Here is a 27,826-nt window from a genome sequence, read left to right on the forward strand (position 1 = left end):
AGCCTCTCCCTGGGTTCTCCCCACCCGTGAGAATCCCAGCCAGGCCAGGGGCTCTGATCCAGCTCCCGGAGGAGCCCGGAGGAGCCCGGAGGATCCCGGAGGAGCCAGGAGGAGCCTGGCCGCAGGAACAGAGCCTGCACACCCGGTGGCAGCAAAGAAACGCGCAGGAGAACGGGATGGGCCGGGAATGGGCAGGATGGAGAATCCCGGGATCCAGGATGGGCCGGGAATGGGCAGGATGGGGAATCCCGGGATCCAGGATGGGCTGGGAATGGGCAGGATGGGGAATCCCGGGATACAGGATGGGCTGGGATGGGCAGGATGGAGAATCCCGGGATACAGGATGGGCTGGGAATGGGCAGGATGGAGAATCCCGGGATCCAGGATGGGCTGGGAATGGGCAGGATGGGAAATCCTGGGATACAGGATGGGCTGGGATGGGCAGGATGGAGAATCCCGGGATACAGGATGGGCTGGGATGGGAAGGATGGGAAATCCTGGGATCCAGGATGGGCTGGGATGGGCAGGATGGGGAATCCTGGGATCCAGGATGGGCTGGGATGGGCAGGATGGAGAATCCCGGGATACAGGATGGGCTGGGATGGGCAGGATGGAGAATCCTGGGATCCTGGATGGGCTGGGAATGGGCAGGATGGGAAATCCTGGGATCCTGGATGGGCTGGGAATGGGCAGGATGGAGAATCCCGGGATCCTGCAGCACACAGCAAAGGCAGGACCCTCCCAGGAATTCTCCATGTCCCGTCTGCAGCTGACTGAATTTGCATTGGGATTTTCCTGCTCCAGATGCCACCTTTCATCTCCCATGATTAATGCCCTTGGAAATCCAGAGAAAGCACCAGCTGCTGCTGCCTCCTCAGCTTCCCCAGAGCAGCTGAGGGGGGAAAAATCTCCTTTTGTTCCCGCACCTCCAGAGCCTCCCCTGCCTTTGTGAGGAGCCTTTTATTTCCAAAGGGCAGGGAAACACAGCGGGTAAAGCTGGAGGATCCTGATTTCCTCACCGGGATCTGCGGCAATCCAAGCGTCTGGGGCAGCCAGGGATGTGACAGGGAATTGGGAATGGAAGGTTTGGGATGGGTGTTTGTGGGGCACAGCTTGTGCCTGGCCAGAGGAGGGGCTGGACAACCTGGAGAGGTCCAAAACCAGCCTGGAGAGGTCCAAAACCAGCCTGGAGGGATCCTAAACCAGCCTGGAGGGATCCTAAACCAGCCTGGAGGGATCCTAAACCAGCCTGGAGGGATCCTAAACCAGCCTGGAGGGATCCTAAACCGGCCTGGAGGGATCCTAAACCGGCCTGGAGGGATCCTAAACCGGCCTGGAGGGATCCTAAACCGGCCTGGAGGGATCCTAAACCGGCCTGGAGGGATCCTAAACCGGCCTGGAGGGATCCTAAACCAGCCTGGATGGATCCTAAACCAGCCTGGATGGACCCTAAACCGGCCTGGAGGGATCCTAAACCAGCCTGGAGGGATCCTAAACCAGTCCTGGAGGGATCCTAAACCGGCCTGGAGGGATCCTAAACCGGCCTGGGACCCCACAGATCCTTCGGCAGGAATCATGGAATGGTTTGGGTTGGGATCTTGAAGATCACCCCTGCCATGGGTTGATGGAGATGAGGAACTCATCCTTCCGCTATCCCAGGCTGCTCCAACCTGGCCTGGGACACCTCAGGGATCCAGGGGGACCCAGGGGAATCCAGGGGGATCCCCACCCTCACAGGGAGGAATTTCTCCCTAAAATCCAACCTGATCCCGTTCTCCTTAGGAACAAAGTGTCCGGGCCATGGCAGCAGGTGCGAATTCCAAGGAAAAGCGGGGAGAGCCCGGGCAGGGAGGTGCGGTTTGCCCGGCGGCCACCGAGAGGTGCCAGCGCCTCTCCCAAAGCCTCGGCAGCTGCTCCAGCTCCGCTCCGAAATTATCCCTCGCTCCCGTTTCTCCCAGCTCCAGCTCTGGATGGGCTGGGAATGGGCAGGATGGGGAATCCTGGGATACAGGATGGTCTGGGATGGGCAGGATGGAGAATCCCGGCATCCAGGATGGGCTGGGATGGGCAGGATGGAGAATCCCGGGATCCAGGATGGGCTGGGAATGGGCAGGATGGAGAATCCCGGGATCCAGGATGGGCTGGGATGGGCAGGATGGAGAATCCCAGGATCCAGGATGGGCTGGGATGGGCAGGATGGAGAATCCCGGGATCCAGGATGGGCTGGGATGGGCAGGATGGAGAATCCCGGGATCCAGGATGGGCTGGGATGGGCAGGATGGAGAATCCCGGGATCCAGGATGGGCTGGGAATGGGCAGGATGGAGAATCCCGGGATCCAGGATGGGCTGGGATGGGCAGGATGGAGAATCCCGGGATCCAGGATGGGCTGGGATGGGCGCTGTCCCCCAAGCTCTGCTGGGAGGAGCAGGAAACATCCCAAAATCCCAGGGTTTGGAGGAGCTGGATGTTCCCCCCGAGAGGCACAGAAGGGTTTTCCTGGGAGCACTGCCAGGAGCAGCAGGAATGCCAGGACTCAGGGATTCAGGGACTCATGGATCCAGGGACTCAGGGATTCAGGGATTCAGGGATTCAGGGACTCATGGATTCAGGGATTCAGGGATTCAGGGATTCAGGGATCCAGGGATTCAGGGATTCAGGGACTCAGGGATTCACGGATGCCAAGAGGAGCGAGATCCTTCCCTGCCACCAATTCCAGAATCCCGCGGCCCTGCCTGGCAGGAATGGGAGACAAAGGCACCAGATGTTCCCCAGCAGCTGCTCCCACCTGTTGGGAACGCTGCTTTTAGGGAAAATCCCAGCATTTCCATGGATCCATGGGGAGCAGAGCCAGGGCTGCTCCCAGCTCAGGTGGGACGGGAGGAGGAGGAGGAGGAGGAGGAGGAGGAGGAGATGAAGGAATCCTGCAGGGAGCCACGGAGACAGCGGGCAGGGCACTGGGAAGAGCAGGGTGGAGACTCCACCATTCCTGCTGCCAGCTCCAGGGAAAGGGACTCACCTGGCTGGGATTCCACCCATCCCCAGCCCATTCCCACATCCCCACCTTCCAGCCTTGTCCCTTTTCCCATCCCCAGCCCATTCCCACATCCCCACCTTCCAGCCTTGTCCCTTTTCCCATCCCCAGCCCATTCCCACATCCCCACCTTCCAGCCTTGTCCCTTTTCCCTGCCCTCAGCAGAGCAGCCGAGCATCCTCAGGGATGTTTAACCAGGAGAAGGGAGCAGGATAAACTCCCCAAAATCCCCGTGGGCACCCCCTGAGAGGTGCAGCCCCCACGGGGACACTCAGCTGCCTCCTCCCCAGCTCCAGTGATCCCAGAGAGGGGAAGAAACACCAGGGAAACAACAGCAGGAACCTTTTCTCCCGTCTGGCGAGCGCAGAGTGAGGAAAACGCAGCAGCGCCGGGAATTTCTTCCGCTCCCTTTGCCACCCTTGTGCTTCCAGGGGAATTTCAGGGACCCACGGATCCCCAGCCCTCCTGGCACGGGACAAGGTGGGACAGCCAAGCTCCGAAGGGAAACTCAAAAAGCGGGGTCGGGTCTTACCTGGCGCTTTGGAATGTGGCGGATGCGGATTTTCCAACGGCCCCGAATCCAACTCCCACCGCCAGGCCCTCTGGAACAGCAGGAAAAACCAGTCAGGGGCAGCCCCAGCCCAGCCCAGCAGGATCCAGCTCCTCTGAATCCAGGAGAATCCAAGCCAGCACTGCCCAAAGCGGCCGCTCCCGGGGCAGCCAGCACGGAGAGAAGGTTCTGGATTGAGGAGAGCCAAGAAGGGGGAAAAGATTCCAATCCCCACCAGCTGGAATGGGATTTTTCCAAGGAGCCAAGCACCAAAGCTGGTCCAAAACCTCAGCAAACCCCGGTGGATTCCTGAAGAATCCCAAATCCCAGCGTCTCCCATGGATCCCCCAGGAGCTAAACCAGGATCAGGCTCTCAGCCTCTCTTTCTGTGCCCCAAAACCGGCTCAAAACCAGCACAGCCAGGCTCCAAAGCACCAGGAAACCCAAATTCCACCAGAAAATTCCTGCAGATTGTCTGGTGCAGCAAATCCCATCATTTTAAATACAGCTAACCCCATAAACCCCAAGAACAACAGCTGAAAAGCCTTCCCAGGAAAAAAAAAAAACCCTGATCTTCAGAAAGCATCAAACCCTCAATTTTCTTCCCCCCCCCCTTTTTTTTTAATTTAAAATTTAAATTTTTTTAAATTCCCCCTTTTTCTAAATTTTTAAAATTAATTTTAATATTTAAAATTAATATTTAAAATTTGAAAATCCTCATTTTTGGGTTGGTTTTGGGGTTTTTTTGGTGTTGGTTTTTTTTTTTTTTTTGCAGCCTTCCAGCAAAGGTTGGGGGGAACGTTCAGAACCAAAAGGGGAGGGATTTTACAGGTGAGAATTCCAACAGGTGGGAAAAGTCCCTGGAGCATTTCCAAGCGTCCCAGAGAAGGAGCTCTCAGGGCACCGTGTGTGTGTGTGTTTGTGGCCCTGTGAGATCCCAGTTGCCTTGGAAACAGCAGGAAAAACCGGGATAAATCACAACATTCCCATTCCCTGAGCCCAGAACTGGAACACTCAGAGCCTGGAGCCAAGGACAGGGAGAAAAATCAGAGCAGAACCAGCCCTGAAACGGAGCTGGAGGGAAAAGAGCCCAAATGGGATCCAAAATCCTGGCCTTGGATCCAAAATCCTGACCTGGGGATCCAAAATCCCGGCCTGTGATGCAAAATTTTTAGGGATTTTAGATTTTCAGGGTGATTTTGAGTGGCTTGGGGTGATTTTTGGGTGATTTTGGGGTTTTGGGGGGTGCCAAAGCCGATATTGGGGCGATTTCAGGTGATTTTTAGGCTGATCTGGGGGTGAATTTCTTTCTCCTCCCCTGCTGCGGAGCGGGAATCCCACGGTTCATGGGAGCAGAGATCCCAAATCCTGGGAATGAGGCAGCAGATGGTGCGTGGGGAAGGGAGAGGAGGAGGAGGAGGAGGAAGAGGAGGAGGAGGAGGAGGAGGAGGAGGAGGAGGAGGAGGAGGAGGAGGAGGAGGAGGAGGAGGAGGAGGAGGAGGAGGAGGAGGAGGAGGAGGAGGAGGAGGAGGAGGAGGAGGAGGAGGAGGAGGGGAGGACACGGAAGCCTCGGGGTGTGGCCCCACATCCCAGGACAGGACACGGATCCCAAATCAGCCAGGTGTGGGTGGTCCAGGCACAGCAGGCACATCCCAGCACCTGGAAATCCTCCGATCCTATGGATCCTGTGGGATGGAGCAGGGATCAGGGCATGGAGCAGGGATCCTGGGATGGAGCAGGGATCCTGGGATGGAGCAGGGATCCTGGGATGGAGCAGGGATCAGGGGATGGAGCAGGGATTGCGGGATGGAGCAGGAATTGCGGGATGGAGGAGGGGATGGAGCAGGGATCCAGGGATGGAGCAGGGATCAGGGGATGGAGCAGGGGATGGAGCAGGGATCAGGGGATGGAGCAGGGGATGGAGCAGGGATCAGGGGATGGAGCAGGGATCAGGGGATGGAGCAGGGATCAGGGGATGGAGCAGGGATCCTGGGATGGAGCAGGGATCCTGGGATGGAGCAGGGATCAGGGCATGGAGCAGGGATCAGGGGATGGAGCAGGAATTGCGGGATGGAGCAGGGATCCTGGGATGGAGCAGGGATCAGGGAATGGAGCAGGGATCACGGGATGGAGCAGGGAGCAGGGGATGGAGCAGGGATCCTGGGATGGAGCAGGGAGCAGGGGATGGAGCAGGGGATGGAGCAGGGATCAGGGGATGGAGCAGGGATCAGGGGATGGAGCAGGGATCAGGGGATGGAGCAGGGATCAGGGGATGGAGCAGGGATCAGGGGATGGAGCAGGGATCAGGGGATGGAGCAGGAATTGCGGGATGGAGCAGGGATCAGGGGATGGAGCAGGGATCCTGTGGGATGGAGAAGGGATCAGGGGATGGAGCAGGGATCAGGGGATGGAGCAGGGATCCAGGGATGGAGCAGGGATCCTGGGATGGAGCAGGGATCAGGGGATGGAGCAGGGATTGCGGGATGGAGCAGGGATCAGGGGATGGAGCAGGGGATGGAGCAGGAATTGCGGGATGGAGCAGGGATCCTGGGATGGAGCAGGGATCAGGGAATGGAGCAGGGATCACGGGATGGAGCAGGGATCCTGGGATGGAGCAGGGATCCTGGGATGGAGCAGGGATCAGGGGATGGAGCAGGGATTGCGGGATGGAGCAGGGATCAGGGGATGGAGCAGGGGATGGAGCAGGGATCAGGGGATGGAGCAGGGATCAGGGGATGGAGCAGGGATCAGGGGATGGAGCAGGAATTGAGGGATGGAGCAGGGATCAGGGGATGGAGCAGGGATCAGGGGATGGAGCAGGGATCAGGGGATGGAGCAGGAATTGAGGGATGGAGCAGGGATCAGGGGATGGAGCAGGGATCAGGGGATGGAGCAGGGATCAGGGGATGGAGCAGGGATCCTGGGATGGAGCAGGGATCCTGGGATGGAGCAGGGGATGGAGCAGGGATCCTGGGATGGAGCAGGGATCCTGGGATGGAGCAGGGGATGGAGCAGGGATCAGGGAATGGAGCAGGGGATGGAGCAGGGATTGTGGGATGGAGCAGGGATCAGGGGATGGAGCAGGGATTGTGGGATGGAGCAGGGATCCAGGGATGGAGCAGGAATTGCGGGATGGAGCAGGGATCCAGGGATGGAGCAGGGATCAGGGGATGGAGCAGGGATCAGGGCATGGAGCAGGGATCAGGGGATGGAGCAGGAATTGCGGGATGGAGCAGGGATCAGGGGATGGAGCAGCAGTACTATGGGTACCAGCACAGCCACACAGAGCTCATCCCAAAAAAACTCATCCCTGTGATTAAACAAAGCACCAACACTTCCCAAATCCTGCTCAGCGATGCCAGATCCCGCAGGATCCGCACATCCCACGGCACTGGGACCCCGGGGCTGAGCTGGGAGCTCCGCTGTCCCCTCCCAGACGGATCCTGGAGCTGATTCTCCTGGCTCAGCACATGGAGAGGCTTCCTCCAGGAAGGTTCTCCAGCTGCCAAGGTCTCATCCATTATTCATCCCGCTCTTGGAAGAGCTGTTAAGTTCCTAGTGGGAAATTAATCTTGCCATAATGAGGTTTGGATTTCTCGGAGAGTTTAAGCACTGCCACTCAGAGATTTTTCCCTGCAGACTGAAGCTCAGCTCCCTCCAGGAATCATCGTTTTGCCATTATTGCTCAAGGATTAGCAGATTCCAGGGATTTTCCAGTTTGTAGGTCCCCACCACTTGAGGGTTTGCGGGCTTTCAGGTGGAATTTGGGAGGCAGGAGGAAATCCTGCTAATTCCAAATCCTGGTTTGACCCCCGCAGGAGCCAGCCCATCCTCATCCCACCCTTTGCTCTCTTCTCCTCCTCCCACAAAAGCAAATCCTCATTTCAATCCTCAGTTCAGCTCCACGGAGCTGCTCAACAGGAGCTGACAACTCAACCTCCACCTGATTTGAAAGAATTCCAGCTGGTTTGGAAGAATTAAATCAGCTGTCCAACATCCCCAAACCCCTCCAGCCTGGAAACATCTCTGGGAGCGGAAAACTCCTTCCCAAGTTACCAAAGCAGAACTGAGCTAAAAGCAGGGAGTGGAATTGGGCTGGAACTGGGCTCTCCTGACCCCACAGCACCTGAATCCATCAGAGATATTTAAAGTTTCATTCCCAGCACGTAAACGCTTTCTCAGGCCACTGCTCAGTGAGGTTTAATGTGGCAGAGCTGAGATCTGATGGGGACAAGGCAGGGAAGCAGCTCCCACATGAATATTTCAGTGGAATATTTCATTCCAGCTGGTGAAAATCCTGGATTTAATTGGCTTTTGTCACCTTTGTGGCTGTTGCTGCTGACAAAACACCGATGTGTTAGCTGCCTCCAAATGAGTCTGTGACAGATGAGCTGGTGGCAGGGGGACATCAGGGTCCCCTCCAGACAGTGTGAGCCTGGGAGGAGAACTTCCCAGCCTGGAAAACAGGGAATTGCCTCCAGCTGCCTGCGAGGAGCAGGGGGAGCACTGAGGGAGCTGAGCCGGAGACAACAGAGCCAAAAACAGCCCGAGAGCAGCAGCCACAGCTGGGGTGTCACCTGAGCCCTGGGGATGTCACCTGTGTCCTTCCCTGAGAGCATCACCCACTGCTAGAGATGTCACCTGAGCCCTGGGGATGTCACCTGAGCCCTGGGGATGTCACCTGTGTCCTTCCCTGAGAGCAGCACCCACAGCTGGGGATGTCACCTCAGTCCAGGGAATGTCAAGGAGGTGACAATTAAGGATTAATTAAGGAAAGGTCAAGGGCACCTTTCCCAGAGCAGCCAGGCTCGGGCTGATCCCGGAGAGGCGATCCCTGATCCCGGTGCTGCCGGAACGTTCCGGATGGAGCCGAGTTCCCGGCTCTGCCCCCATCCCCTCCCACCTCTCTTCTCCCCCCGGCTGCCCAGCACATCCCAGCTCCATGGCCAGCAGTCCCTGCTCATCCCTGCTCATCCCTGCTCATCCCTGCTCCCTCTGGAATTATCCCGGAGCTGCCTCGGGAGCCAACCCCAGCTGATTTCTCTCCAGAGCAGAAACGCTGTGAAGAATTCCTGGCTGTTCCAAGGTGCACCTTCCCATCCCTCTGAGCGAGCCTCAGGGCCAGCACTCCTGAAATTCCCTGAAATCCCCTGGAATTGCTGCCCTATGTGCTCCCCACCGCTCCAATTCCCTGAAATTCCCTGAAATTCCCTGGAATTCCATGGAATTGCTGCCCTGTGTGCTCCCCACCGCTCCAATTCCCTGAAATTCCCTGGAATTCCCTGGAATTCCATGGAATTGCTGCCCTGTGTGCTCCCCACCGCTCCAATTCCCTGAAATTCCCTGAAATTCCCTGAAATTCCCTGGAATTCCATGGAATTGCTGCCCTGTGTGCTCCCCACTGCTCCAATTCCCTGAAATTCCCTGAAATTCCCTGAAATTCCCTGAAATTCCCTGGAATTGCTGCCCCGTGTGCTCCCCACCGCTCCAATTCCCTGAAATTCCCTGAAATTCCCTGAAATTCCCTGGAATTGCTGCCCCGTGTGCTCCCTGCACCCACCAACCTTCCCGTACCTGCATCCTCCTCGGAATGCAATGCTGTGCTGCCTTTTCCTCCTTTTCCTTCCTAAAAACAACCCCTCCCAGCAGGAATGGAGGGTGCTCCAAGCGCCCAGGAAGAGCCAGGAGCAGGCAGGGCAGGGGGAATGTTGGAATTCCTGGAAGAGGCATCACCCAGATGAGGCACAGATTAATGGGTGCAGCTCCGGTCCTCACGCTCTGCTGAGCCCCAGTGAGGCTCCCAAATCCTCATTAAAACCAACAATTGGAAAACAGCCTCCATTCCAACAGCCCCACGGAAAATAAAAACCCAAAAAAAAGCCAGAATGTTCCCAGCCTTTTAATGGATCTGGGAGAATATTCATATAAATAATCAGCGCTGTTGATAATTGAGATGCAATCTGGCGCTCATTGCCCTTCCCCCGGGAGCGCCTGTCCCGGGAGGATCAATCCAATCAATTTTTGCTAATGACAAAAGCAGCCAGCCTGGAAATCACCTCCCTTCCCAGGAACTCCAATCTGCCGGCACAGCACGGAACCTCTGCTGCCTGCACAGCCCCCAGCCCTTCCCACCCTCAAATCCACCTCCGTCCCTGGAGCAGCTCTCGGCACCAGGACTGAGCTCTGCCCGAGCCCCGGCGGGATGCTGGGAGGGTTAAAAAGCTCAGAATTCATCCAGAATCCCACCTGGCAACAGCATGGATCAACCACAGGGGCACCACTGCTGAGGGAGCTCACCTGGGGGTGCCAAACCGCACAGGTCACATCCAAACCCCCCCTGGGTGATGAGGGAGCTCACCTGGGGGTGCCAGGGTCACATCCAAACCCCCCTGGGTGATGAGGGAGCTCACCTGGGGGTGCCAAACCCCACAGGTCAGGTCCAAACCCTCCCTGGAGAGAGGGAGCTCACCTGGGGGTGCCAGAGTCAGATCCAAACCCCTCTGGGTGCTGAGGTAGCTCACCTGGGAGTTCCAAACCCCACAGATCACATCCAAACCCCTCTGGATGGAGGGAGCTCACCTGGGGGTGCCAGGGTCAGATCCAAACCCCTCTGGGTGCTGAGGGAGCTCATCTGGGAGTGCCAAACCCCACAGATCAGGTCCAAAACCCTCCCTGGAGAGAGGGAGCTCACCTGGGGGTGCCAGGGTCAGATCCAAACCCCCCTGGGTGCTGAGGGAGCTCATCTGGGGGTGCCAGGGTCACATCCAAACCCCTCTGGGTGCTGAAGGAGATCACCTGGGGGTGCCAGGGTCAGATCCAAACCCCCCTGGGTGATGAGGGAGCTCATCTGGGGGTGCCAGGGTCACATCCAAACCCTCCCTGGAGAGAGGGAGCTCACCTGGGGGTGCCAGGGTCAGATCCAAACCCTCCCTGGGTGATGAGGGAGCTCACCTGGAGCTGCCAAACCCCACAGATCAGGTCCAAACCCTCCCTGGGTGATGAGGGAGCTCACCTGGGGGTGCCAGGGTCAGATCCAAACCCCTCTGGGTGCTGAGGGAGCTCACCTGGGGGTGCCAAACCCCACAGGTCACATCCAAACCCCCCCCTGGGTGCTGAGGGAGCTCACCTGGGGGTGCCAGGGTCAGATCCAAACCCTCCCTGGAGAGAGGGAGCTCATCTGGGAGTTCCAATCCCCACAGATCACATCCAAACCCCCCTGGAGAGCTCTCTCCTCTGCCTCCAGCCCAAGCTCCCCGGTTTCGCTCCCGAATTTCGGCCTCTTTGAGCAGAGGGCTCTGGGAAGGGGTAAAGGGACGTGGCAGAGCCCCCCAAACCTCCCAGAGCTCCACCTGAGGCTTCCTCTCCAGCTCCCAGCGCCAGAAAGCCATTAACGAGCTGGGGTTGATTAATTTTTAATGAGCAGGAGCCAGGGGAGGAGCAGGGCAGAGCGTGTGAGCCGGATTGGGGACAAACCCCAGCCGGGGAGGTGGCACCGTGGGCAGGAGGGACAAAAGGTGACACCTTGAGGTGGTGACAGCTGGGGAAGGGTGGCTGAGACTGCTCCGGGCTGGGGGGAAGGATCCTGCACGCCCAGGTGACACCAGACAAGTCCTGTCCCCTTGGGAGGTGGCAGCGAGAGGAGATGCCCTGGCTTGGCACTGCCCTGGTGGCATTTTGGGGACCCAGGAGGGACAGATTCACCCCAAATTCACCCCAAAAAGCTGCGGGGTGGGCTGTGAGCGGTGCCTGGAACGGGGATCACTGGGGCTGGTGTGGAGGAGAGGGGCAGGATTGCTGCTGCAGGTTTCCCCTGCAGGGAAAGGGATGATCCCGGGATAGGCTCAGTCTGGCACAGCACAAAGGGGGAAAAATGGGAATTTCAGGTTTCCTTGGCAACGTTCTGAGGGTTGGAAGCATCGGAGGAGCCCCGCTGCCTTTCCTGGAGGATGATCCAGGGATGGGGCAGGGCCTGGCTGTCCTGAGCCGATTCTGAGGATGGGGAACACGCATTTCCCAAGGCAGGGAATTGTCAGGAATTTCCCAAGGCAGGGAATTGTCAGCACCAGCACCTGCAGCTCCTCCCTGCCCCACCTGGACACCCACGGGGAGGGACTTGGGCCTGCCTGAGCCACCAAAAACCCCCACAAGATCCCTGAGATTCCTCTGAGGGCAGCTGGGGCATTTGGGAAGGGGCTGGAGCACCAGGAGAGGCTCAGGGATTTGGGATTTGGGAAGGGGCTGGAGCACCAGGACAGGCTCAGGGATTTGGGAAGGGGCTGGAGCACCAGCAGAGGATCAGGGATTTGGGAAGGGGCTGGAGCACCAGGGATCAGGGATTTGGGAAGGGGCTGGAGCACCAGGAGAGGATCAGGGATTTGGGAAGGGGCTGGAGCATCAGGAGAGGATCAGGGATTTGGGATCTGGGAAAGGGGCTGGAGCACCAGGGATCAGGGATTTGGGAAGGGGCTGGAGCACCAGGACAGGCTCAGGGATTTGGGAAGGGGCTGGAGCACCAGGAGAGGCTCAGGGATTTGGGAAGGGGCTGGAGCACCAGGACAGGCTCAGGGATTTGGGGAGGGGGCTCAGCCTGGAGAAAAGGAGGCTCAGGGGGAACTTCTGGCTCTGCACAATTCCCTGCCAGGACCTGCTCAGGGAACAGGGACAGGAGGAGAGGGAACAGCCCCAGGCTGGGCCAGGGGAGCTCAGGGTGGAAGAATTCCCTTGGAATGGGCTGGGGGAGGCACTCAGGGCACTCAGGGCTTCGGGCACAGCTTGGATCCACCCCTGGAGCCTTTTCCAGCCTCAGTGTCTCTGGAATTCTGAGGCTCCAGGGCAGTGAAGATGAGCAGAACAGGCCCTGGGCCTCTCCCAGAGCATGAGGGGCTCCTGCAGCACCTCCACACTGGGGGAACCCCAAAATCCATCAGCAGAACCATCCCTGGAGCATCCGGGGCCCCCAGCCTGGCCTCCCCTCCCAGGGCAGCACAGAGGGAAAGGCTGAGCAGCTCACACCTCGCTAATTGTTATTTGTGATACACCACTAACATTTTAATTAATCCGAAGTCTTCAGCATAACAGCCACCCAAGGTACAAAGCTAAACCAGAATAAACAGGGCTTGATTAAATACATAATTAATGTTCTGCTAAACCAGGCATAGATGAATATTAATTAGCAGGAAGAGTCTGCAGTTTGGCATCTCCTGTCATTATCAATTTATCCTTTCCATTGGCATTCCCAGCTTTGGAACAAATTATCCAACCTCTCCTCCACCAACAGGGAGAGGCTGTGGGAGGCTGGGCTGGGGGTTCTGCTCTCTGCCCTCCACAAGAAGCTGCTCCCAGCCTGGAAACAGAGCCAGAGGCACTGCCAGGAGCAGCCAGCTCAGCCCTAAAGGACGCTCAAAGTCCATCCAACGATTCCCTGCTGGCAGCAAAAGGGGAGCTCATCCCCCAGCGGCACGGGAGGAGAGCAGGGATGGAGCTTGGGGCCCAGCCAGGGGAAACTGAGGCATGGTTTGGGCTGGCAGTGAGGGTTCAGAGCCCCACAGAGGCACTGGGGCAGCTCAGAGACCCAGCCAGGGGAAACTGAGGCAGGGTTTGGGCTGGCAGTGAGGGCTCAGAGCCCCAGGGAGGTGAGTGTGGAGCCCCCTCCCAGGGCTGTGGAGCCATGTGAGCAGCTCTGGGGGCACGGGAAGGATGGAAAACCCTTGGGAATGAGCTGGACACCTCCGTGGGAGTGCCGAGGGCTCCCAGGGGAGGAGAGGGAGCACCAGAGCTGCCAGAGGAAGCTGGAAGGAGAACAGCAGGCTCTGGAGAGAGCCCCTGCAGCACTTTTGAAGCACAAAAGCCGATCTTCCTTAGAAGAGCCGGTAAAATAAAGATGGAGAGCTTTTCACACAGGTGACAGGACAGGGGGGATGGCCTGAAAGGGAAAGAGGGAAGATTTCCATGGAGTGTTGGGAATCAGTGGGAGGCTGAATGGATTTCCCAGAGCAGCTGCTCCATCCCTGGAAGTGTCCAAGGCCAGCTTGGAGCACCCAGGGCCAGTGGGAGGTGGCACTGCAGGAGCTCTGGGGTCTTTTCCCACCCAAAGCATTCCATGATTTTCCCAGGGCTTGGAGCATCCCCAGCACCTCCCGCCCTGCCCAGCACGAGGAGTGCTCACCCTGCAGGAGCCCGTGGTAATTTAAATGAAATTAAACTTAATTAAAGCCCGTGCCAGCCTCTCCTCTGGCAGGGCTGCTAATTGAGGCAGAGATTCCCGTGTTTCCAAACCCTGGGAAAGCAGAAGGAGTTCAGAGCCCCGGATTGCTGCTCACCTGATTTCATCACAGCCTGAATTATTTATCCCCTGCCTGAATTCTTCCTCAGGGCACAGAGCTCCTGGCAAGGGGCTCCGGTTGGGACCTGGAGGTGACTTTGGACAAATCCCCAGGGAAAGGAGGCAGGGCAGGGCTCTGTCACTGCTGAGAGGCCCCAGGGACACTGAAAAGCCTCTGGGAAGGAGCAGGAGGGGGATTGGGGATCAAAACTCAGCAGGGACAGGGCCAGCACCGAGCCCCAGCCTCACACCTCTGCGGGGATGAAGCTTTAATCCCACATTTAAGATATTTAAATAAGATATTCACCCCAGATTTAAGATATTTAAATAAGATATTCATCCCAGATTTAAGATATCCCAGGTTTATTTAAGATAAAATTCTTGAATTCTCCCAGCAGGGGAGAATTTTCAGCATCCAGAGGTGGCTTTGTGCTCCTGAGGAGCAGGGACAGGGCAGCACCAGCCTCCTGCCATGGGTGACACCTGGGCCACTCCTCTGCAGAACCTTCCCCTTCTGCTGCTGTGGGAATCAGGGAGGTGCCACCTGCTCTGAGGGATGAAATCCAGCTACACTTCACTCACTGCAGACATATCCTATTTTATTTTATTTTATTTTATTTTATTTTATTTTATTTTATTTTATTTTATTTTATTTTATTTTATTTTATTTTATTTTATTTTTATTATTTTTTTTTATATTTTTTATTTTATATTTTTATTTTATATCTTTATTTTATTTTATATTTTTATATTATTTTATATGTTTATTTTATTTTATTTTATATCTTTATTTTGCTTTGTTTTAATTTTATTTTTTATTTTATTTTATATTTTATATCTTTATTTTATATTGTATTATATTTTTATTTTTGTTTTATTTTATTTTATTATTTTATTTTATTATTTTATTTTTATTTTATTTTTATTTTATTTTATTCTATTTTTATTTTACTTTATTTTATTTTATTTTATATTTTTATTTTATTTTATTTTGTTTTAATTTTATTTTTTAATTTTATTTTATATTTTATATCTTTATTTTATATTATATTTTTATTTTTGTTTTATTTTATTTTATTTTTTATTTTATTTTATTTTATTTTATTTTATTTTATTTTATTTTATTTTATTTTATTTTATTTTATTTTATTTTATTTTATTTTATTTTATTGTCTATGGCTCATTTAAATCTCCTTCCTGGCCTTTCCTGCAGGGCACCCTCCTCTCCCAGCAACACCTGGAGCTGAACTACAGCACCCAACTTATCCCCCTGGGATTAATTAAAAATAGAGGGATGAGGAGGGAGAAATGTTTTGCTGCTGCTGACAGCCTGGAGCAGGTTAATGCCCAGCTCGTGCTGCTGATGCAACGAGAGCAGCAAATCATTAACTCCCAGCTCCTTATCAGCACAACCCAGCCCAGGAGCAGCCAGGGGTGCCCAGCAGGAGCTGGAAGGAGACAATTCCCAGCCCAGGAGCAGCCAGGGGTGCCCAGCAGCAGCTGGAAGGAGACAATTCCCAGCCCAGGAGCAGCCAGGGGTGCCCAGCAGCAGCTGGAAGGAGACAATTCCCAGCCCAGGAGCAGCAGGAAGCTGGAGGAGCCAGAGGAGGGAAAGGCCAGGAGCTCTGTGTGTGTCCCCTTGGGTTTTGTGGCTCCCAGGGAAAGGCAGGAGCTGGGATTCCACATCCACAGCGGAGCCTTCCCCTGGCAATTCCCCTGCTGGAACTGGGGATGGATGTCCTGATTTACAGATCCACCCAGCCAGGCACAGAGCAAAGAAGGAAGAAAGGCAAGGCAAGGAGAGGAGGAGGAGGGAAGAAACCAGGAAAAAAACCCTGGAAAAGCTGCCTTATTTTACTTTCAACATCCCCAAGAACTGCAGAGCAGCCAAACATCCTGAGCTGTCCCAAACTGATCTCACCATCCTCTGTTCTCCACCAAGCCCGGCCTGGCAGGACCCAGCCCTCCAGAACCTGCAGCTCCGTGATTTTCCACCCCTTGTCCAAACCCAGGCCTGGACCGAGGAAACAAACCCCAGTGCACATTCCCCTGCAGAGACCCAGCGCCCTGAAACCCATCCCTGCCTGCTCACAGACACAGAGAGCCAAAAGGGAGCGGGATTTGTCACCTCTCCCCATCCACCCCGGGGAACTGCGATTGTCACCCAGGCCGGGCTGGCAGGAGCGGGGCTGCAGCTGCTGCAGGCTCCCCCCGAGCCCCCTCCCCAGCCGGGTTCTGCTGCCAAAGCCTCCCGTGGCTCAGCCCCACGGGATCTGCGATGGGATCCTGGCCAAAGGCGCCCACTCTGCGAGCGCCATCTGCGCCGGAGAGCCGGGCTGGGAGCCTCGGGATGGACTCACCGGGGATGTTGTGGATGGTGATAGCCAGGATCATCAGCGTGATCCTCCTCCAGCTGCTGCTCCCGGCCAGGGCGGCTCCGTCACGGGGAGCCGGGAATGCCGGGGGGTCCTCGGCAAGGGGGGACCCCACTCCCCTCCTCCGCTGGTAGGGCTCCCCGTTCTCAGCCTTGTCTGGGGATAGAAAACACCGGGGTGAGGAAAAGTGGGGAGAGAAATCACCGGGGTGAGGAAAAGTGGGGACAGAAAACATCAGGGTGAGGAAAAATGGGGACAGAAAACATTGGGATGAGGAAAAGTGGGGATAGAAAACATTGGGGTGAGCCATGGTGGGGATAGTAAACATCAGGGTGAGGCACAATGGGGACAGAAAACATCGGGGTGAGGAAAAGTGGGGACAGAAAACATTGGGGTGAGGAAAAGTGGGGAGAGAAAATATCAGGGTGAGGCACAATGGGGACAGAAAACATCGGGGTGAGGAAAAGTGGGGAGAGAAAATATCAGGATGAACTATGATGGGGACAGAAAACACCAGGGTGAGCCATGGTGGGACAGAAAACACCGGGGTGAGGAAAATTTGGGATAGAAAACACGAGGATGAGGAAAAGTGTGTACAGAAAACACTGGTGTGAGCCATGGTGGGAACAAAAAACATCAGGGTGAGGCACAATGGGGACAGAAAACATCGGGGTGAGGCACGGTGGGGACAGAAAATATTGGGGTGAGCCATGGTGGGATAGAAAACATCGGGATGAGGAAAAGTGGGTACAGGAAACTCTGGTGTGAGCCAAGGAAGGCAGAGCTGGGCAGCTCCTGCCTCCCTTCCCAGAAGGAAAAAGCAAAGGAAAGGAATCAAACCGAGCAGAGCAAGGGGTCCCCCGCACCCCCAGGCTCTGCCTGCTCCTCCTCCAGGGACCTTCCCCTGCCCCAGAGTGCTCCAAGCTGGCCTTAGACACTTCCAGGGATCCTGGGGCAGCCACAGCTTCTCTGGGAATTCTTTTCCAGGGTGTCCCAGCCAGGAATTCCTTCCCAATATCCCATCTAATCCTCCTCTCTTTCAGTTTGAGGCCAATCAACAAGACTAAAACCAACCCCAGCTCTGTCACTGCCAGCTCCTCAGGTGCTCAGGTCCAGCTCATTTCCATCAGATACCTCATTAACTGTTCTTTTATATAATATAACTTAATTTTATTTAGCCTGCTTGGTCCTGTTGGGGGTGAAAATGATGAAAATCCCCTTTTCCGAGGAGACCCGAAGCCCCTCCAAGGCCTGGGGTGACAAAGGCTGGGGGGGACGCCACGGGGGCGAGGAAAACAGGGAAAAGCTGTGGAAATGAAAAGGAATCGGTGTGGTTTTCCCAGGGAAAGTGAAGAGGAGGGGGTTGGAGGGACAGTTTGAAGACAAAATCGCCTCTCCTGTAAACGATCCCTGGATTATCCCGGGGATAAAGGCAGCAACACCAAAAGCAGGGAGACAATCCCGGCATCGCTTTCAGAGGAGTGTCACACACAGCCTGCTCAAGGGATGGGCTCTACTTCCCAGTCCTGCTGGAAAAGAGGATAAAAAGGAAAGGATAATTACAGAGCAGCGATGGCACCACTGCCAGCTCGGGAGGGAGCGGGACAGGAGCATTCCCAGCTGGAAACGCCGGGCTGGGGGAACAAAACAGTCATTAGGGATAAGCACGGGCTTGGCTGGGAATCAGGAAAGCCTCAATGGCAAATTGGAGTGGAGATAAGAGCAGAACAAGGGCTGGGCTGTAAAGAAGAGCTGACACCACAGACAGGCTGCTCCCAGAGCCTGCCAAGACAATTAGGTGGCAAATAACTCCCCGTGCCACAGACATTATTTTAAATCTTGTTCACAAAAAGTCCCTTAGATATTCTACTCGATTTATCATTATTGAATTTCTTAGCAAAGCTGCGGGGCAAAGATTCTGCCAAAAGTTTAATTACATACATGCAGCCTGCTGCATTTTTCATATCCTCTGCAGCCAGCACTGGAGAAAAGATAAATGGCTTTGAGCGTGGCTTAAACTGCTGCTGAAGTGAAAAAAACGACTGGCTCCTTATCAGCATGTGAAATGGCTTTTTATTTTTGATTATTTCTTAATGAAAACTGTTTGCATTAGCCGTGAGCTCAGCTTTGGTGCTCAAACAGACCCGAGGCTCTGTTGACTCCAAACCCTGCTCCTGCCCTCCCTCAGCTCCCAAATCCAAACCCGTGGAGCTCTCCAGTTTTCCACACTCGCTCCACAGCCCTTCTCCTCCTCCCCACTTAGGCCTGGCTTTAACCTCTCCTAAGCCCTGGAGTTCAGAGTGCTCTGAGCTGTGGGGCTGGCTTTGGAGCCCAGGCAGCCCCTCTGAGCGGGTTTAGGAGCTGGTTTAGTCCTGGCTTAGCTGCAAAACCCCTGCAGACAGCCCAGGGGACAGGAGGGGCTGGATCCCTCTGGCACAGGCTCCTTCTCCAAGGAGGAAGAGGCAGCCCAACATCTCCTCTCTCCACGCTGGCACAAACCCACCGAGGCCAGCCTGGAGCTGGAGATGCTGCAAGGAAAACCATTCCCAGCTCCAAACCCCTCCTCTCCACCTCTCCCCCATCCCATCCTTCCAACAAGGAAAAGCTCTGGAGAGACCTCCAGGCCTGGGGACTCCGGGAATTCTTCCTTCAGCCGAACTTCCAAGGGCTGAGCTGCTTCCCCTGGTCAGATCTGTCAGCTCCCATCTCTGAGGTGTGGGAGAAGGGGAGGAGAAGCAGCTCCAAGCTTATTAAAATCCCTAATTAGCTGCTGCTCGCTGGCTGTTGGTGGGAATTATTTGCCGTTGATGAATATGGGAAAGGCGGGAGAGCCTCAAATGTTTCTTCTGTTGTGTAATTCTGATTCCGCCGGAGCGGCTGCTCCAAGCTCGGGCAACACCTGGAGGGAGCAGCAGAGCAGCAAAAAAGCTGCTCCAAATTCCTCTCCGAGCCTCACAGCACCCCCTCAGCCTCCTCATTCCCTGCAGCTGGAATTCTGCCTTAGTGCTGCCCCAGGAAAAGCAGGAGAGTTGAACAGCTTGGGATTCCAGCCGTGTCATCCCTCAGTTTTCCCTTTTTAAGGGCTTTTTCCAAGGATTTCCCCATGTCTTCCCTCAGCTTTTTCTTTTTAAGGGCTTTTCCCAATGTTTCCAGTCATGTCTTCCCTCAGTTTTCCCTTTTTGAAGGCTTTTTCCAAGGATTCCAGCCATGTTTTCCCTCAGCGTTTCCTGGTTTAAAGGTTTATCCAATGATTCCAGACATGTCTTCCCTCAGTTTTCCCTTTTTAAGGGCTTTTCCCAACAATTCCCCCATGTCTTCCCTCAGCTTTCTCTTTAAAAGGGCTTTTTCCAAGGATACCCCTGTATCTTCCCTCAGTTTTCCCTTTTTGAAGGCTTTTCCCAAGGATTCCAGCCATGTTTTCCCTCAGCTTTCCCTTTTTAAAGGCTTTTTCTAACAATTCCCCCATGTCTTCCCTCAGCTTTCCCTTTTTATCCAACGATTCCAGACATGTCCCTCAGCTTTGCCTCTTTTAAAGGCTTTTCCCAACGTTTCCAGCCACGTCTTCCCTTAGCTTTCCCTGATTTAAAGGCTTTTTCCAAGGATACTCCTGTATCTTCCCTCAGCTTTTCCTGGTTTAAAGGTTTTTCCCAACATTTCCAGCCATGTCTTCCCTCAGCTTTTCCTGGTTTAAAGGTTTATCCAACGATTCCAGCCATGTTTTCCCTCAGTTTTCCCTTTTTAAGGGCTTTTCCCAATGTTTCCAGCCATGTCTTCCCTCAGCTTTTCCTTTTTTAAAGGCTTTTCCCAAGGATTCCAGCCACGTCTTCCCTCAGCTTTCCCTGATTTAAGTGCTTTTTCCAAGGATTCCAGCCATGTTTTCCCTCAGCTTTCCCTGTTTTTACTCAAGGATTCCAGACATGTCCCTCAGTTTTCCCTTTTTAAGGGCTTTTTCCAACAATTACCCCATGTCTTCCCTCAGCTTTCCCCTTTTAAAGGCTTTTTCTAAGGATTCCAGCCATGTCTTCCCTCAGCTTTCCCTGTTTTCAGGGCTTTTTCCAACAATTCCCCCATGTCTTCCCTCAGCTTTCCCTGATTTAAGTGCTTTTCCCAAGGATTCCAGCCATGTCTTCCCTCAGCTTTCCCCGTTTTTAAGGTTTTTCCCAAGGAATTCTGTCCTCTCTCGGGGCTGAACCCAGCAGTTCCCCCTCAGCATCCACAGAATCCGGCATCTCCCCCTCCAAACTTCCCCACATCCCCCTTTCCCTCATCCCATTCCCACTGCAGGAGGAATTCCAGGGAGCACAGAAGGTTCTGGATGCCGGGGAGCAGATGGGGCGTCAGGGAGCATCTGCTGCCGCGCAGGGAACGCTGCTCTTATCTCCCACCTCCAGAAGAGGTTTTAATTAGTGCCGCTAATTAAGCACAGCACGTCTTGGGGGGGGGGGGACGGCTGCCAGCCCCTCGCAGACAGGTACAGGGAAAGCTGCATCCCACGGGCTCCCAGCCAGGAGAAATCCCGGGATCCACACCTCTGGCAGCTCTGAGGGCACGGATCCCAGCCGAGCTGGAAAGAAGGAATTTTCCAGCCAGGGAAATGATGGGAATGAGCCCCCGAAGCTGGGCAAAGCCAATTCTTGGGAAGTTTACTCTCAGGCAACAAAAATGCTGGAAAAGAGGCTCCGTGGAGCTGCCCAACTATGGTCAAAATAAGGGTTTCTTTTTAAAAATAGCTTTTATTTATTGCTAGGAAGGCTCAGGGTGCTTGAGCAGAGAGCACAGGCTTCCCATGCTCCAGAGCCCTGGGATTCGGTGGGAATGGGCCAGGAGCCCCCCGTGCAGGGTGTGTGACTGCAGCCCCATCCTGCCGGCCCCACACGGAACAAAACCATTTCCCAGCGTTTTTGGCAGATCCAAGAGGTGCCTGCCCGTGCTGAGGCCTTCAGAGGAACAGAAACAGAGAGTCGGGGTTTGTTGGGAGCCTTCATCCACCCCAGGGTGCCCAAGAGCTCTTGGAAAAGGCTCAGCTCCCATGGGTTATTCCTGGGATCCAGGGGGGTGCTGGGGCTGTGCCTGCATCACATCAGCTCCCAAATTGGGGTCCCAGTCACCAAACACAGGGAGTTCAACACCCAGATTCCTCCTGAATGGCACTCGGGGCAAAACACCCAAATCCCACCCCAAACATCACCCAGAGAACAACACCCAAATCCATCCTCAAACATCAACCAGAGAACACCCAAATCCCACCCCAAACATCAACCAGAGAACAACACCCAAATCCATCCTCAAACATCAACCACAGAACACCCAAATCCCACCTCAAAAAATCATCCAGAGAACAACACCCAAATTAATCCTCAGACATCAACCAGAGCCCAACACCCAAATTCCTTCTCAAACATCACTTGGAGTCCAACACCTTAATCCTACCCCAAACATCACCCAGAGAACACCCAAATTCCTTCTCAAAAAAATCACAGAGAACACCCAAATCCCACCCCAAACATCATCCAGAGAACAACACCCAAATCCCACCCCAAACATCACCCAGAGAACACCCAAATCTCACCTCAAACATCATCCATAGAACAACACCCAAATCCATCCTCAAACATCACCCAGAGAACACCCAAATCCCACCCCAAACATCACCCACAGAACACCCAAATCCCACCCCAAACATCACCCAGAGAACACCCAAATTCCACCCCAAACATCATCCAGAGAACAACACCCAAATCAATCCTCAAACATCATCCAGAGAACACCCAAATCCCACCCCAAACATCACCCAGAGAACAACACCCAAATCCATCCTCAAACATCAACCAGAGCCCAACACCCAAATCCCACCCCAAACATCACCCAGAGAACAACACCCAAATCCCACCCCAAACATCACTCCAGGAACAATCCAGCCCCAAAAGAGCCCCAGGAGCTCCTGGTCCCCCCCACAATTCCCCACTGGATGGGGGAGATTTCCCTGGCCAGGCACAGAGGAGCTCACGGTGCCGGTGCCACCAGGGCCGCTCCCACGAAGGAGCAAAACCCAGAGGTGGCACAGCACGAGGTGACACCGCCGGTCCCTGGGCTGGCAGCACACAGGAATAATTCCCAAACCTTCCCCGACCTCCCAGCTCCGTGGTTAAGGATTAATTCCCCGGGCAGGAGCGGCGGCACCGCGGCCGGCGGCGTTACACGCACCAGCTCCTTTTACTAATTCCTGCTCCTTTCCAAGAGCTCCTGAAACAGTTCCCAGCAGATGAAGTGCTCGGCTGAATCATCTGATGCTGAAATTTTACACATCCCAGTTAATTTAATCACTTCATTTCCAAGAGCTGAGCCATGCTCGCGTCTCCCAGCCTTGGCAGGGAGCGGCTTCTGACGGGAGCGGGATCAGACACAGGGAAAACCACGGCCTCGTCCCCACTTGGAAAGAAAAGTGGGATTTGGTCAGGAGCTCTTAGGGAACCAGGCAGCACCAGGCTGGGATGACAATGGGGATGGGATGAGAGATTTCTGCTGCCACTCCCACGGGATCCTGCCATTCCCACGGGATCCTGCCATTCCCACGGGATCCTGCCGTTCCCATGGGATCCTGCCATTCCCATGGGATCCTGCCATTCCCACAGGATCCTGCTGTTCCCACGGGATCCTGCCATTCCTGCAGGATCCTGCCATTCCCACGGGATCCTGCCATTCCCACGGGATCCTGCTGTTCCCACGGGATCCTGCCGTTCCCACAGGATCCTGCCATTCCTGCAGGATCCTGCCATTCCCACGGGATCCTGCCATTCCCACAGGATCCTGCTGTTCCCACGGGATCCTGCCATTCCCATGGGATCCTGTCATTCCCACGGGATCCTGCCATTCCTGCAGGATCCTGCCATTCCCACGGGATCCTGCCGTTCCCACAGGATCCTGCCATTCCTGCAGGATCCTGCCATTCCCACAGGATCCTGCCATTCCCACAGGATCCTGCTGTTCCCACGGGATCCTGCCATTCCCACGGGATCCTGCCGTTCCCACAGGATCCTGCCATTCCTGCAGAATCCTGCCATTCCCACAGGATCCTGCCATTCCCACGGGATCCTGCTGTTCCCACGGGATCCTGCTGTTCCCATGGGATCCTGCCGTTCCCATGGGATCCTGCCATTCCCACGGGATCCTGGTGTTCCCATTGGATCCTGCCATTCCCACAGGATCCTGCCATTCCCACAGGATCCTGCCATTCCCACAGGATCCTGCCATTCCTGCAGGATCCTGCCATTCCCACGGGATCCTGCCATTCCCACGGGATCCTGCCATTCCTGCAGGATCCTGCCATTCCCACGGGATCCTGCCATTCCCGCAGGATCCTGCCACCCTCCCAGCACCCCCAGGAACACCTGCACACATCCCAGCTGTGCCCCCTGCCCAGGGAGGCTCTGGCATTTTCCCACACACACCTGATTTATTCCATTTTTTGCCACGTTATTCCCAGCTCGTCTTCCCTGTCTTTATCCGTGGAAATCCACGGAGCGGGAATTGGGGCTGGCACAGGCTCCAGGAGCAGCCATCAGGACAAACCCAGCCACACACCCCAGGTGCTGCAATCCCAGAACAGGACCGTGCTTATTCCCACTTGGATTTCAGCACTTCCAAACCAGGGACAGGATGAGCAGCTCAATTCCTGTTCTCCGTGATTCCTCTCCTTCTTTCCTCCAGGCATTCCCACTATCCAAAAGTGGGATATTCCAAAAGGACACGGTGGCTTCAGCTGGAAAAACTCTCTGTGCACATTAATTAAATGAGTTTAGAAATGAAAATAAATTCATAAAAGCATTAGATCCCAGAGGGATGAGTAGAGATGGAAGTGACCAATGGAGAAATGCCCGTAATTATGGAATGTTTTGGGTGGGATCTCAAAGCCCATCCAGTTCCACAGGGACACCTCCCACTGCTCCAGGCTGCTCCAAGCCCTGTCCTGGGGCACTTCCAGGGATCCAGGAGCAGCCACAGCTTCTCTGGGAATGCCATCCCCACCCTCTCAGCCAGGAATTCCCAATATCCCACCTGTCCCTGCCCCTCTGTCAGTTCAGAACTCCTCCCTGCACAGCAGCTCCTTGCAAGCAAATTCCTAGAAGGAATTCCTCCGGTCCCAGACTGCTCAGCAGCTCCCAGTGCTCTGGGATAAACCCACATCTGGAATTCCCATCCTCATCTCCCACCCAGCACAGGGAAACTGCACCAATTCCCCAATCTGGGGCTGCCAGGGCTGAGCACACAGCTGGGAGAAGGGGGCCCCTCTCAGAGCTGGAAAAATAAAATAAGGAATTGATTTCTGAGGAAAATAAATAAAGTGCTCCTTTGTTCTCTGCCCTTGGACTCACAAAATCAATCCCAGCTCCCTCTGGAGGGACAAACAGATTGGATTTTTGCCTGTTCTCCAGGAATAAGCAAAGCAGGAGGCTGCTTCCAGGAGCACAATCCATCATCCAGGCAGGTGGGATGGGGAGCGGGATACCCTGGTGGTACCACACGGCCCTGAAGGAATCCCACACACCCCCTTCATCCACAAGGGAGCAAATTCCAGCAGAACTACAGGATTTCAAAGGGACTGTGGGATGGGAAGAGAGCAGGACAGCCTGGAGAGGGATCCCACCACATCCCTCCTGTGGGATTTTAACAGCCTGAACCCCCCCAGAGGGGCTGGATCCCAACAAATCCCACAGGGAGGAGAGCAGGATTGCCCATCTCCCACTTCAGAGGAGCAGGAAAAACCTGCAGCAGGGAGGGAAAGGGATCTGAAGAGAGCCCTGCTGGCTGAGCAGGAGACACTTCCCACATTCCTGACAGGATCCCTGTTTTATTCCAAGTGCAGCTCTCTCCAGCCCTGCCCAATGTTCCCTGCTCCTCTTTTAGGGATAAAAGCAGCCAGGCAAAGCCAGGCTGGGGGTGACGTGGCCAAGGGAAGGATTGGGGAAGCTCGGGCTCCAGGCCTGGGATTTTTCCTTCCATAAACTCTGATTTATGGATGTGGGATGAGAACTCCTGTCTCTGGCAGGAGCAGCCTGTGGCTCCAGCCCAGAAATCCAGGATGGCTCCGGCGGGATTCCCTCGCTCCAGCCCTGCAGGAAGGACACGGCACTTCCCAGGGCTGGGACAACGTCTGTCCCCACGGAGGGGACACAAACCATGCCCAGCATCATCCTCACACCAACCCCAAATCACAAATAACCCCAAATCCCAAATAATCCCAAATCCCAAATAATCCCAAATCCCAAATCCCAAATAATCCCAAATCCCAGCGGCTGCTCCGGGCACAGAGCTGGGGGAGGGCAGCAAACAGCACCCCAACTCCATTCCATAAAAAAGCAGGATCTGGAGCATCCCTGGGGTTTCTGGCAGGAGGAGCTGGGTTCTTTTTCCTCCTCAGAATCCAAAGCAAATGGATGGCCCTGAGCCCGAGGTGGGAGCGCAGGGATGACTCAGCCGGAGCTGAGCGGGGAGGGAACTCAGCCGGGAAGCACACATGGAAAAAAAAAATCCTCTTTTTTCCATTTGCCTCGTGTTTTTCCATAAAGGATCATTTCAAACACCTCTCAGCCGCCTTTCCACGGAAAAACCCTCGGGACTCAGCGCCCCAGGCTGCTCCTGCTTCCCTCCCTGACCCCTGCACACAGGATTCGGACGTGCCTGACAATCCCAAAGCAGGAAAAAGGGAGCAGGGAATGATGGATATTGTGGATATTGGGTACCCTGGGCAGAAACCCTGAGCCATCTCGCTGCCCCCTGGGAAAGCTGCTGAGATCCACCTGGAAAAGGATGGGATAAAGGTTGGAAGAGACCTTTAAGCTCATCCAATCCTACCCCACAGCCACAGGCAGGGAATTTCCCCCTATTTTATCCCTATCCCTATAATATCCCTGTCCCCAGGGAATTTTTCCTTATCCCAGGTTGCTGTGAGCTCCATTTCAAACAAAAACCAGGAATTCCCCAAAGTGCCCCCATTCCCACCCTAGAGAGGGATTCCAGGCTGGAAAAGATCCCCACACTTCCAGGCTGGATTTGAAATCCCAGCATCTCCTGTAGATGCCAGGAATTCCCTCCCAGCTCCGGGGAGCAGCAGCAGTTCAAAGGGAAGCCAAATAAATAAATGAGCCCGGTTTTAATTGCACTTAATTGGGAATTCAGGGCTGCCTCATCCCGACTTCCAGGCAGCTCTCACCATCTGCTGCCACCGAGCCATCCCAGGCCTCTGAAGGGAAACAATCCCAGCTCAGCTTCTCCTCTCCAGAGGCCCCTGGGGTCGGAGTTGTGTTATTTATTTATTTGTTATTTATTTATCTGTTATTTATTTGGTATTTATTTATCTGTTATTTATTTATTTGTTATTTATTTGGTATTTATTTATCTGTTATTTATTTATCTGTTATTTATTTATCCGTTATTTATTTATCCGTTATTTATTTATTTGTTATTTACTTATCTGTTATTTATTTGGTATTTATTTATCTGTTTTTTATTGTTATTTAGTTGGTGTTTCTTCGTTATTTTATTATTTATTTGTTATTCATTTATTTGTTATTTAATTGCTATTTCTTTGTTAATTTGTTGTTATTTATTTATTTGTTGGTTTATTATTTATTATTTATTATTTATTCCTTTGTTATTTGTTCATTTATTATTTTATTTTTATCTATTTATTTATTTTATTATTTATTTACTTGATATTTATTTCTTTGTTATTTCTTTGTTATTTATTTCTTTGTTATTTATTTCTTTGTTATTTTATTATTATTTATTTATTTATTAATTATGTGCTATTTATTTATTTGTTGTTTTATTTATTTGTTGTTTTATTTATTTGTTGTTTTATTTATTTGTTGTCTTATTTATTATTTATTTAATTATTTCTTATTTATTTCTTTATTTGTTATTTATTTCTTTGTTATATACTTATTATTTTAGTGTTATTTTTTAATTGTTATTTATTGTGTTATTTATTTATTTGTTATCTATTTTGCTGCTATTTATTTGTTTTTTATTGTGTCGTTATTTATTTATTTGTTATTTATTGCATTGTTATTTATTTATTTGTTATTTATGGTATTGTTCTTTATTTATTTATTTGTTTATGGTATTGTTATTTAATTACTTATTTATTTGCTATTTATGGTATTATTTATTTGTTATTTATGGTATTGTTCTTTATTTATTTATTTGTTTATGGTATTGTTATTTAATTATTTATTTATTTGTTATTTATGGTATTGTTATTTATTTATTTGTTTGTTTGTTTGTTTGTTATGGTATTGTTATTTAATTACTTATTTATTTGGTATTTATGGTATTGTTCTTTATTTGTTTGTTTATGGTATTGTTATTTAATTATTTATTTGTTTGTTATTTATGGTATTGTTCTTTATTTATTTGTTTGTTTGTTTGTTATTTATGGTATTGTTATTTATTCCTTTGTCTGTTATTTTACTGTTACTTGTTTATTATTTGGTGTTTATTCTGGGCTGGTTTCAGTGAGCAGCAGGCAGGAGGGCAGGGATGGGC

At 53.2% G+C, this 27,826-nt stretch overlaps 1 protein-coding gene across 3 annotated transcripts in view; it reads right to left on the reverse strand.

Moving 5' to 3' along the window:
- Positions 1 to 27,826, reverse strand: part of SLC39A11 (solute carrier family 39 member 11) — a 64,801-nt gene that overhangs the window by 12,426 nt on the left and 24,549 nt on the right. For all 3 annotated transcript variants that reach the window (XR_015278075.1, XM_086857602.1, XM_086857603.1), the window contains exons 6-7: positions 16,265 to 16,435; positions 3,566 to 3,635 (exon numbers count right to left, since the gene is read on the reverse strand). Coding sequence is in view for 2 of the 3 variants with exons in the window: in XM_086857602.1 (XP_086713728.1) it covers positions 3,566 to 3,635; positions 16,265 to 16,435 (241 nt within the window). In the remaining variant the exon portion in view is untranslated. The remainder of the gene's footprint in view (positions 1 to 3,565; positions 3,636 to 16,264; positions 16,436 to 27,826) is intronic.

Source organism: Cyanistes caeruleus, chromosome 19 (assembly GCF_971803275.1).
Source record: "Cyanistes caeruleus chromosome 19, bCyaCae1.hap1.1, whole genome shotgun sequence".
In the NCBI taxonomy this organism is placed as follows: domain Eukaryota; kingdom Metazoa; phylum Chordata; class Aves; order Passeriformes; family Paridae; genus Cyanistes; species Cyanistes caeruleus.